Here is a 12,563-nt window from a genome sequence, read left to right on the forward strand (position 1 = left end):
AGTTAGTGGAGTACGCATGCGCAGAAGGGTAATTTAGTCCGCATGCGCCGAGGGCTGGTGGTGTGTATGCGTAGAGTACTAGCCGGGGCTACGCATGCGCAGAGGGCTAGTAGGGGAGTATGTGTGCGCAGAAGGCTTGACAGAAGGTGAGTGGCGAGTACGCATCCTCAGAAGGCTGGGGGGGGGGAGGGGTACGCATGAGCAGAACGATCCTTTAGTCCGCATGCGCAGAGGGCTGGGGGGTACGCAGACGTAGATTGCTAGTCGGAAGTACGCATGCGCAGAGGGCTAGTGGGAAGGGGTAAGTGGGGAGTACGCATGCGTGGAAGGCTAGGAGGTGGCACACATGCGCAAAAGGTTAGTCGGTACGCATGCGCAGAGCAGTGATTTAGTCTGCGCAAAGGCTAGTGGAGGGGGTACGCATGCGCAGAGTATTAGCGGGGGGTACTCAGTCGCAGAAAGCTAGGAGGTACGCATGTGCACAGGGCCGAAGTATGCATACGTCGAGTGCTAGTGGGGGGGTACGCATGCGCAGAGGGCTAGTCGGGGGTATGCATGTGCAGGTTAGTGGGAGGGATACGCATGCGCAGAAGGCTAGTCGGGGATACGGCACCTGCAACCTTAACCAAGAATGAGCACTTTTGTCTTTAGAAGTTTATGTAGGAATGGATCTATGACCATTTAAGAACAGCAGCAAAGGAAGAGAATTAAGTGTTTATTTCCCCGTTAAGGTAAATTGTTTATTGCATCCACTTCAAACCCTCCACAAACATCTCTACAGGCTTCAGTGCAAAGAAAGGAACTGTACAGATGGATTATGTAAGAACTGAACAAAGGACCAACAGAAAGAAAGAAACAAATTACATTTTAAAATACGGAAATATTAGACAAAAAAAACAGTAAAATACCATATTTAAGGAGCGAGGGGTTGGTTATAGCTTAAAACAGCAGAAAGTATTCTAGGCTACCAGGACAAGCACAGCAGAAGGCAGACTACAAGCACTATTCAGGGAGTGTTGTTTCACTCTAAAGTACAGAAAGGATTTAAAGCTTTACTAACATACCCTCCTTTTAAATATCAGCCATGCACATTTTTTTGCAGTAACGTCTAAAGAATATGCATGTTTTCTACACTTATGTTCACAAAAAGCTACAAAAACGTCTTTTAAGTCAGACAAATGCAGACGGTTATTCACTCCGATCCTTTGGCTCTCGGTATTTCCACTGGATGTAGTCAAAGATGTCTTTCTCACATTCTACTGGTAGGGCCTCCCCAGCGACTCCTGCAAGCATATTACAGAAGCTATTTGAAAGGTGGAAATTCCATATAATCCTGGATTGTCAAATGCATTGCAAGATCAAGACAATCCGCTGTAAGCGAAATGTATTTGCAAGTGAAATGATAAGCACCCTGCCCCCAAAAAACACACAGGAAAAAAGCCCAACCCCCACAAAAAGCCACCACCACAAACACAACCCACAGTTTTTCACATAATATAGTGTAAGAAGAAATAAAATAATTAACTGTGGAGCTATAATGCTTATACGGTTAAAAAAAATATATACACACAATTTGCAGTCAGGGCCCCTCCCCCTAATGGGAAAGAATTGAAAGACATAAATCACATTAAAAGAACGAGAAAATACGTGCTGTGCATTGCACAGCAAATCCAAACTGTAGTTCAGTTAAGACCAAGTAGATTAGGTGTCCTGATGTGCTTATTTTGTTCCACAGTGCTGTCTATATTTCCCTCTGCTAACATGGTTTATGGTTCCAGGAAGGACAGAGTGAAAAATTTTGTTAATTACAGTATTTGCCAAGATTTCCTATTGAGAAAATGATTAAAGGAGAGGATCACACAAACCGTGCAACAAGAAAGAATACTGTTTAAAAGCCCAGACTGACCAGTGACACCCAAGGGACGGATTGTATACTCGTTGATTGTGAAGCCCATTTCCAGAGCATGGGCTCTCATGTTCTTATTGAATATATCACTGCCTGTGAAATACAGTACACCACAGTAATACTGATCTTTAGGGATAAGCCTAGAATAAAAACGGAAGAGAAATATATATTTAGGACAAATATGAAGCTACAAGCCATTTGGAATTCAGCCACTTAAAAAGGGAGCAGATCTAGAGCGGTGTTCAAACACACACATTCTGGAATTCTGTACATTTGATTCTTTCAGATGCCCAATTCAAGAATGAAGTACATATCAGAGAAAGGTACAACACATCTAACCTGACTCATAACTTATTGTTACGATGCTTTAATTACTGCCAAGAACTCATCTCAAAACAGCATCATCAAGTAGGTCACAATTCTGAAACTGGATACAAAACCACGATTTCAAATACAGTATTCTTGCTAATAACCTGTTCTAGACATGGGCACTGACACAGTGGTTTCCAAACAAGGCAATTAGAAACCTAGTAAATGCCTTTTTCTAAACACAGAAATAGAGATTTGGATGCAGAACTTGAAACGAATGTCTGTAATACAGCAGACAGCTAAATTCTTTATTTATTGGAAAGTATACCGAATATCAATTCTCCTATGTGGATAAGATGTTCCATCATCTTTATTTGGCAGCTGGCAGACACCCTGAGAGAAAGTAAAGGAAGTAAGAAATTAAAAATTAAGTTCAACAGGTCTGAGATAGACTTACATTATAGAGCTTGACTGTTCTCGACTACCCCAATGCTAACCAAACTTTTAAAATACACAGTTCCAAATGCACACAGCTCTTGTTTTATCATCAATTATCTTGGAGAGTAAAATTAAATTCTTACCGAACTGATCAAATATTTTATTAGAACAGCTGGACATCACTAGTACTGGGAACTGCTGCTGATAAGAGGACTGTAATTCAACATAGCACATAATTACTTCTTAAGTTATATAGCAGGAAGGACAACAGGAATTATTTTCCATTTTAACAAGAGATTCACTAAGCCACAACTGCAAAGAGCTTTTAAGAGAAAAAAAATACGAAAAATCCCACAACAGCAGCAGTCTAAGCAACATTTTTGTACGTATCCTAGCTTTTGTCATGAGAGGTAATCCCTACCACATCCCCCCTTCCTCTGGAAGGTCTTACCATGAATTTGGTGTCACCTTTAGACAGCACATCAGTGACAAAGTGGACTTTTTCCAGTTGTTCTACAACTTGATGCAGAAGCTTTGACTAGGAACAGTAACAACACAGAAGAAATTACTTCACTTCTAAGAATATCTTACCTGTCTAGCTGCAGGACATCACACAATCATATGTGTTACCGACATGAAATGTGACCAAGAGGAAAAGGATCAGAGCAACACTAAGAAAAAGCTAATAAAACTACAATGTTGAAACATGAGAAAAGTTTCCAAGTGAAATCCATATCAGATTGTTTTCATTTAGAGTGACAAAACTTGCTTCCTGGTTTGAGCTTTCAACTTCAAAGCAATTAATCTATAGAAGCAACACAAAAAAATGGATTATCATTAGGACTGCCCCAGAGGTAGCCACAAAAGACTGTAAGGGCAGCAGGACATCTGCTTCACCTCCAAAAGAAAGAGGTGACATAAGGAGATACTTTAATCCCTGCTTTATTCACATAGTTGTTACAATTCTACTTTGTACAGCATATGAATTTAGAAGAATCAAGGAAGATGAGTGAGGGAAGGATGAGAGTAAAGACACCGTGCTGAGAACACAACGTAAAATTGCTTCTCAGATCCACGTGTTCACTCCTCAAAATAAAAATGGTGATCAAACAGCTACAAAAAGATGCAGGAAAATGAAACGCAAGTCTGACACTACATATCATCCAAATTTAAAATACCCTTCTGGAAATACTGCTCAGTATTAAACATAGTAGCAGAGAAGCACACCTGTTTGGATGATTCAGATGTGAAAGTCGGATGGGTTAAGAGAACATCCATATCACCACTCGACTCTGCACCTAGGCAAGTAAGAAGCAAAGAAAATTCCTCCTACGTAAGTATATGAACACTGATGAAAATGCTTCTAACCTCTTCTGAAAAACACACATTTCTTGGAGATAATAGTCAGGTAATTTTCCAGAAACAGCATTTTTAGCATAAACTTACTCTCTAGAAAAACATGCATTATCGTGTTTGCTTATTTGCCCAAAATAAAATACAGCAAGAACAAAGTGTACCAACCTCGCCTAAAACTGCCACAGACTGTAGCAATATAATTTGGGTCCACGTTCTCCACCTCTTTCAGCACAATTTCCTATGAAAAGAGGAAAGATGAATGTTTCAAGATGCCTGTTGTTCATTGGCCTTCAATGCCTCAAGTCTTTGACAAAGACTTTCTGACCTGCATTTGCAACATTTCTTCCCTTGGGATTCTTTTCTCAAAATCTTCAAAATATCTGTGTACAGAAAAGTAAAAGCATCTGAAAGAGGGGTATGGGTAGCATCTTAAAATTTTTGTCAATTAAAAGTGGTATCAGAAGAAACAATAGAATTTTTATATCGCATCGCCAAACGTTCCCCATTCTCACCACAGAGAACCAGCCCAATCCCTGCATCTTCAGACAGCTCTCCTAAATGTAGGACTTTCCTCCAATCCCACTTCAGGTGGGTTAAAGTGGAACCAGAGACAAAAAGAAGCCTGCAGAGAGCTGAAAACTATTCCTGCAGTTCAGCACTAGAGTAACATCTGAGCACAGTGCCAGAAGCAGACCCAAGGACGATACACAAGCTAAAAACATGTAGGAAACATGGACAGGTCAGGTGGATAATCTTATACTGCCTACCTTAACAGTATTTTCTTGTGAATACTCACACATATAAAGATGCATACTAAGTACGGAGCTCAGATGAGTAGTGGGGAAAATAAATAAGTAAATAAATAGCTGCAAAACACTTCTCTCTCACTAGCAGGCCACAAACCCTGCATCCCTGCCACTGATTGAGATACACCAAAGCTGTCCCTGCACAGAGAGCATACAGAGAAGGCTCCAGAACCTTACATTACATTGTGGTGTCTTAAGCAGTTATTAGAAAAGCCAAGCACAAGCAGCCAAAAAAGCTTACTTCAACCCAATTCGCTGGTGATGGGTCAGCTTGTGCTCATTTTTTCTTAGATCTAAAAGATGAAAAGGAAAGTTCCTTAAGGGCAAAATACTTACATTGAGTTTTCAACAAGACAAAGATGATACAAATGAGGAATATCGAACAAAAAAATAACAACTTCATACACAATGAAGACATTTTTAACAGGTTGCTCAGCAGCTGACAGTATGAGTAGCAATGCCTAGCACACCTTCCTGATGCAGACTTCAATGGACTATTAATTTTAAACACAAAAATGATGTTATTTTCAATATAACCTATACATTCTATATTCTATTCTATATGTATATATAAATATATAAACTCTACTGCACGTGTGTATATAGTGCCTCTAGCCTGTGCACTACATTTAGGTTAGCTTGTTGTTGTTATTTTATCAAAACAGTTTCCTCAAACTGAAGGCTTATCTGCTATTACAGCATCACTGTGAAACAAGCAACGTGACATAAGAAACACTACTGGAGAATAAACCAAGGACCCAAAGTTACACTCATACTTACCTTCTAAAGTCTTAATTCCTTCCTCAACAAACTTCCTAGCAGCAGCAGGACTGCAAAAGGGGCAAAGCAACATGCAGTTAGGAACAGCAGGAATCTTACAATGCTGCAAAGGACATTAGAATTCACATCTACTGCCTAGATTCCTCAAGGTCAAGATTAAAGTTCTTATAATGCTTATCATCCTTTTGTCATGCACATTTTCAATTTGTATTCTCAAGCAACAGAAACAACTATCCAAAGCTTGGCCCACACATTTTTAGTATTGATGGAACTATATACTGATTTTATGATTTTAAAAAGGAAACAAAAAATCTGACCAAACAGCCAATGCAGCTTTAGACAATACTGATATGTAACTGAAGGCACAAGAGCTACATTAACTATAAGCAGCCTCTGAACCAGCTTAAGGCAACAATGCAAGTGTCTTTAGAATAGAACTTAAAAACAAAAATCCACACAAGACTCTAGCTTGCAACCTACAGTACAGAAAAGCAACTTGGCCAAAGGGTTTATCATAAGCACAACATAAACATCCACAAGCTTGCAGCAAATCTTTCATCAGAATTACTTAAGAACCACTGCATTCTCTGCCTTAAATCCCAAGGGGTTTCAATATTGCTTTTCCCTCTTTTTCCCCACGGCATTCCACTCTGTTCTGTTTTTAAGCACAAATATTCTGTATTTAGCCAATCCTGTTCTTGGCAAGCAGTATCACAGCCCTTCTCATTCAAGATATGGACTTCTGCTTCTATGCACATGCTAAGTTAAGTGCCTGTCTGTAGACTGAGCTCTTTGCTGCCAGAATTTCCCTATGCACAGAATAGGAAGGAGAACAGGCTTAAGACCTCCTCGTATCATCCTTCTGAAAAGCCCTGTTTTTGAGGAGTTGCCAGGGTTCTGGATCTCCTTTTACAAACACGGTACAAATACTATACTCCCTAACAGATTTTGCACCATAATCTCATAGGCTCCTACTCTGCTTTCTTGATCCTTATTTTCTCAATCTTGTTTCTACTTTTCTCAATCTTTTGATGCAGTTTTTGATCATCTCTCTCCTTCCCCTCTCAGCTTGCACACAGGAGCTTTCTACTTCCACTCTTCTATTGCAAAATCTGTAACTGACAGCTCCACAACTCTGACAACGACTCCCCTCCCACCACTAACAAATAATAACTAAGCTTTACCCAATGCCAGTAACTCGTGTCAGGAAGTTGATGGAAGCACTTGTATCATCTTGTCGAATCTGCAAAGACATCATAATGTGAACAAACTCTTCTTTACTCCATTTCAGTAATGAAAGAAAGCTTATAAAACAACTTGGTCAGATTCTGCTTTGGAGATCTACTGCAAATCAGAACGAAACTGAACTAACAGTAATACTGTGCATTAGACCAGTGCCATATGTATCATTCCTGGAAATTAACTGTCTTAACTGCCCATACTAAAGTAAACAGCGTGGTTAAAACTCAATTCCACATCCTTCCAGAGTCAGAACTCCACTTCCCACAGAAGACATTCATGTACTTATTATGCAATCTAAAATATTTTCATAAGTAGACAGTTCTGAGGCTTTGGCTAAGCTTCTTGTTCCCCACTTTTTACTTTGCACAGAGCCCACCGTTCTTCTGCTTGACATCAGTCTCTCCACAGAGAGCAACAGAAACTTCACAAAGCAAGCAGACTACTTCACAAAGTACAAAGTAAAACAACTACTGAGAAATAAAGCATAAGGGAAGGAAACACACCTTTTCCAATTTGCGAAGCTTTCCAGTAGATAAAAACTCATCTATTTTCTCAGCTATTTTAGCACCTACTCCATCCTAAACATTGAAGAAGGATGAAATACAAGTCAATTTCAAGGTCACTTACAGTCATTCTATCTAAGAAAAATAACGTTCAACAAAAAGAACCATGAAGTCACAGAAACCATTTTAAAACACTGGTCTATGAGAGATCAAGAGCATTGAAGGGTACAACACAAGTAGAACAAACACAGTATTTCAAGTGCTGTAATACAAGTCCTCTGAAAACAGTTATTTTAAACTAGGTTTTGATTCCTACAACTCCAATTCAATTTACAACTCTTTGAAAGGGTAGATAACAGCAGGATGAGGGGAAATGGTTTGAAGTTGAGGGAGGGAAGATTTAGGTTGGATGTCAGGGGGAAGTTCTTTACTATGAGGGTGTGAGGTGCTGGAACAGCTGCCCAGAGAGGCTGTGGATGCCCCGTCCATCCCTGGAGGTGTTCAAGGCCAGGTTGGATGGGGCCCTGGGCAGCCTGGGCTGGTGTGAAATGTGGAGGTTGGTGGCCCTGCGTGTGGCAGGGGGTTGGAGCTTCATGCTCCTTGAGGTCCTTTCCAACCCTGGCCATTCTGTGATTCTGTGTGAAGGGGAAACCTCTCTCAGCAGAAGCCTTTCACCGAGGAGACCCAGCTGGAGTCCCCAGTTCCACCTATGAAATCCCTGCAGCTCATATGCCCCGCTCCCCCCTCCTTAAGCCGGCTGCCAGCAGAAGCTGATGATACAGAGTCATTTGCACACTGCTTCCCTCCTCCTGGAAACCTCGGTACCATCCTAACACAGCTTCTCCACCCTGAGAAGCCCAAATTCGCCCCGGGACCTACCAGCTTCTTAGCTTCGGCTCCATTCCGTATTCTGCTGGGGTACCGGGAGATGACAGAGGCCGCTTTCCTGCAGAACGGCATCGGTCAGCGCCCAGAACCGAACAGCGCTCAGCCCTGCGGTGAGGCCAGGCCCCCGAGAGACGGGAGCGGGGAAAAAGGAGGCGGTACCTGTAGGCGTTGTACTTGTGGATGGCTCGGTTCACGTTGCGCTCGTAATTCGCTAGCTCTACGGGGAGAAACACGGAGCAGTCGAGCCGGTTCCCAGAACATCCTCCTCCCCACATTCCCCCCCCTTCCCCGCGCCCCCCGTACCCATGAGGAAGTCTGTGATGCCCTGGTTGAGGCTCTCCTGAGGCGCCTTCCGCTTGCTCATTGCAGGCGGCAGCAGCGACCGACACCGGAAAATCACCCAGCAGCGCTTCCGGTGGTGACGTCATCACGCCGCGACAGGCTGCGGCGCGCAATGCCGCTCAGCTGCGGCTCCAGGGGGGGAGGAGGGGCGGGGCTGTGCGTTCCCTCCGCGCCGAGGAGACGGGGCTGACAGCGAAGAGTCGTAGAACTATGGAACCATAGAACCGCAGAATCATAGAAGCACAGAACCATATAATCATAGAATCACAAGGTTGGAAACGACCTGCAAGATCATCCAGTCCAACCGCCCTCCCATCACCGCTGCTACCACAAGCACTAAACCAGATCTCGCGGCTCCTCATCCAGACGCCTCTTGAACGCTGCCCGGGACGGCGACTCCACCTGATTTGCGGAATCAAACTCTTCCACACATGTAAGGTTATAAGAGCAGATACGTTTATTTCAGCACTGCGCCACACGTTGAGTACAAGGAGGATCGCTCCGGCTAGCTTGCACACCAGAGAGTGGGATCTCAATACATTTATAAGTCAAGCCATACATATTCAGCAGTATTACCCAATACCCACTGACATATTTATTACTTTTCCGGGGGACATGCTGTCCCCCTCCCCAGGGCATGCACATTAGCTTCCATTGGATGAAGGCTCAATGTCTTCCTCCCCATTTGGTGGTCGTTCCGGGATGAAGTCAGACGTCTTCCTCACCATGTCCTTTCAACCTTTGTCCCAGTTCTGAGCTCTTCTCCCGCCCTGCATGCCTCAGTAATTTATCCTGCTTATCTTCCCGTTCCATTGCTTTCTTAGGGGCCCCTTTCTACTGACTTGAGAAGGCTCCCTTTTTTAGAATATGCTTGGGCCAGCAAAAGGTTAAACTAAGCAGTAGAGTAAAACACCACCATTCATCACAGAACTGGACAGCCAGGAAAGGGCAGAGCTGCTGCGGTGGATCGATGCCACACAGCCACCGAGCCCAGACGTCCCCAGCAGCACAAAAACGTCACCATTCATCTCAGCGCTCCCTGACTTTCCCTGGGCCAGCAGGGAGCAAAACGGAGAGGCAGAGACTGAGGCCTGGATCAGCAGCGACCTGTTCTGCACGCATCCATCGTGCTCCAGGCAGCTCCCCAGGCCGCTGCCCTGCAAGCCTTTCCTGCTGCCCCGCAGCACATCACCAGAGCTGCCTGTGCCGACCCCCCTGGATGTCCCAGCACCTTCCTCTCCCCGCACAGCACATCTGATGGAGGAGGCACAGCAGAAGCAGCCCCGGGTGGTTCTCACCCGCCTGGCACTGCCACCCGGCTGCACCTCCTGCTCCGTGCCGGACAACCACAGCAGGGATGGCACCGAGCCGGCTGAGTGCCAAGCACCCACCTGCACCACCAGTGGGCACCAGCAGTGCACTGGCAGAATCCAAGCCAGGAAGAGGAAGCTGCCACATGGCCAGGACGCTCCAAGACAGAAACGGCCTCTGCCCGTCTCATACTCCTCCTCCTGATGGCTACAAGTTGCTGGAAGGACGGTGCTGCTCCACGGTGAGCACCAGGAGCAGGTGGGTGAACAAAAATGAGTGGCACGGGGGGCAAGAAGTCAGGCTGTGTCCCCATGGCCAGAGGGCAGACTTCCCTGGGACTGTCCTTGCATGGGGGACATGCTGGGCAGGGGAAGGTGGCCAGTACCCAGTTCCCAACACAGGGTCCCCATCGCCCCCAGCCCAAGGGAAGAGCCAGGCACGTTTTCCTCCCGTGCTGTGGTTTCCTTTGTGCCCATCACAGATCTGCAGTAAGAAAGGCCCGAGTGGCCAAATGTTGCTCCATGCGGACCATGGTGGTCTTACACACGTTTAAAGGAAACTTCTCTCATCTCTTTGTGATTCTAGACATTGGTTGTTTTCCTGTGATTGCCTGGTCGGATTTGGCTTTTGTTCCTGAGGTGGAACTCGGAGGTAAGTCACTGCCAGAACAGAGCCTTTGGGGCTACCCCTCCAGTTCTCTTTTCCTCCCCTCTCCGTCTCCTTTCCGTTCTCTTCCCCTCACCGATGGAGAGCCTGTGGACGAGGCTGTGTTTCAGGAGGGCAGCAGCCACACGCTGCCCATCTCCCGTGAAGGCACAGAGGACGTGCAAGCAGCTGGCGCTGCAGGAAAAGGCCGTGCACAGAGCTCTGTGCCTGAAGGTTGGAGGTTCTGTTGTTGCGTTTTGTCTTCATGGCCTCCTGGAACATTTCATGGCAATGTCAGAGCTCTGGTGAGATCGCCAGTTAGGCACGAGGCGCAGCAGTGACCACAATTGTTCCTTCAGGTGCATGTGGTGAAGAATCCACTAAGGGCATCTACGTTAAGGACGTCCCCATGTTCTGCCTGAAAGGTGCCATTGTGTGTTTGTTCCTCTTCTGCTGCTAATAATTGTGTGCTGCATTTGCATCCGGCGGCAGAGGCAGAAACAACAGTGAGTTGCTCCCCCATCCCCATCCCAGCACGCTCTTTATTCCCGCGCTGCTCTGTGCGATGCCGGGAGGAAGGAGAGCGGGGGGCTCCCGGGCCCTCAGCAGTTCCTGTCTCTGCAGGTGCCTCATGGAATCCACCACGGCCCAGTCTGCTGCCCGTGAACGCTCAGCATATGAGGACAGACAGACAGCCTGACAGACAGCCAAGGGGACAGACGGTCTTGGCACCAGCAGGCTCCACGTGTGCCAGGACGTCCTGCCTGGGTGCTGCGGAGCTCCAGCACATCGCCGCCCTCCAGGCCCAAGCGTGCTCCGGCTCGGCTGCCCCCAGCATGGCCCCCACGCCCCCCAGCCCGACCATGTACACCAGGAATAAGCCCAGAAGCCCCCAGCTGCGCTGGGCATCGCCACCACCACTGCCACCACCGCCATCCTACAGGGGATGGTAGCACTCTCCCTGGGGCCGGGCACCACGTCCCAGGCCTGGACAACTGCTGCTGCCATCAACTGTGGCTGTCCATGTTTCTATTACAACAATTCACCAATAAATAACAGCATTATTTCCTAATTGTGTGAGACCTTGCTTGATCTGTGCAAGACACAGGGTGGAAAATCCCCCCTGTCCTCACGTTGGCTTCTGTTCAGGGTAAGAAGTTTCCACGCGACACCTTACGTGTAGTGCATAAGTCACGGAGACCTCGTGTGTATTTGGGGTGATGGTGCAGATCTTCTGTTACTTCAAGGAGGTGGCAGATAATAGGACAAAGAGGAATGGTTTTGACGTAAAGGATGGGAGATTCGGTTTAGATGTTGTTCATCTAAGAAGGGGAGCTGAGGCCCTGGCACTGCTGCCCAGAGCGGCCATGGGTGCCCCATCCCTGCGGGTGCCCGGCCAGGCTGGAGGGGCTCTGGGCAGCCTGAGTGAGGACCCTGCCATCCCGACCTCTCTGTGAGTCCACGGACTGAAACCTCGCTGCATTATCAGCCTTGGTTTTCACCTAAAGCCACACCTTGCACCACTGCAGACAAGATTCCGCGACCCGGGTCAGTGACGAGGAGAGGACGCAACGTCTCCCTCTGAAAATCCCAGTTCCTCCCCGGCTGCGAGGCAGCACGAGCTCGGGCTCCGTTCTCGCCCTGCTATGAGGCCATGACGCAGAGCAGCGCGTCCAGAACTGTGGAGGTGCGATGTCGTCTCCCAGGCGGCTCAGTGCGCGTTCCGACTGGGAAATCTCTGCCCGTGTCACACGAGGAAGGGCTGTAAGCCGACGCTCCATTGTACCGGCTTTACGCCGCAGGCGGAGCCGAAGATAAGCGATGCTGCTCTGTAACGCGCTTCGTAACGGCTGGCTCTGAGGGAGTTTTCTGCTCGACCGACCAACGGTCGGGAAACGCGAGAGGAGCGGCTCGCGCTCCGGGGCGGTTGCGAAGCGCAGACAGCGCAGACAGCGTTCGGGGGCGCTTGGCGCCCATTCGCCTCTGCCGCGGTGACGCCGCCTCAGAGCCCCGCGGCGCACGGGGGCGAGCGACCGC

At 46.9% G+C, this 12,563-nt stretch overlaps 1 protein-coding gene and 1 long non-coding RNA gene across 3 annotated transcripts; one reads left to right on the top strand and one right to left on the bottom strand.

Moving 5' to 3' along the window:
• Window positions 1-699: 699 nt before the first annotated feature.
• On the bottom strand, window positions 700-8,653 carry POLB (DNA polymerase beta). Of its 2 annotated transcripts, none has more exons than XM_010723155.3 (14): window positions 8,532-8,647; window positions 8,388-8,445; window positions 8,220-8,286; window positions 7,341-7,415; window positions 6,780-6,838; window positions 5,596-5,645; window positions 5,057-5,108; window positions 4,335-4,389; window positions 4,175-4,247; window positions 3,881-3,951; window positions 3,105-3,191; window positions 2,544-2,608; window positions 1,907-2,046; window positions 700-1,283 (listed from the first exon to the last, which is right to left on the bottom strand). In XM_010723155.3, exons 1-14 carry the CDS (start codon window positions 8,590-8,592, stop codon window positions 1,189-1,191), a joined length of 1,008 nt encoding a protein of 335 aa, XP_010721457.1. In that variant the 5' UTR covers window positions 8,593-8,647; the 3' UTR covers window positions 700-1,188. The 2 variants fall into 2 exon arrangements, with proteins under 2 accessions (XP_010721457.1, XP_031412617.1); XM_031556757.1 differs by lacking the exon at window positions 700-1,283 and adding an exon at window positions 2,797-2,866 and having other exon boundaries at window positions 1,908-2,046; window positions 8,532-8,653.
• An 813-nt stretch (window positions 8,654-9,466) lies between these two features.
• Window positions 9,467-11,598, top strand: LOC104914243. Its single transcript, XR_795903.3, has 4 exons — window positions 9,467-10,139; window positions 10,467-10,532; window positions 10,886-11,032; window positions 11,151-11,598. It is a non-coding gene; the product is annotated as an uncharacterized LOC104914243 (long non-coding RNA).
• The last annotated feature ends 965 nt before the right edge of the window (window positions 11,599-12,563 follow it).

The sequence above is a fragment of the Meleagris gallopavo genome, chromosome 24, assembly GCF_000146605.3.
Source record: "Meleagris gallopavo isolate NT-WF06-2002-E0010 breed Aviagen turkey brand Nicholas breeding stock chromosome 24, Turkey_5.1, whole genome shotgun sequence".
NCBI classification, from domain to species: domain Eukaryota; kingdom Metazoa; phylum Chordata; class Aves; order Galliformes; family Phasianidae; genus Meleagris; species Meleagris gallopavo.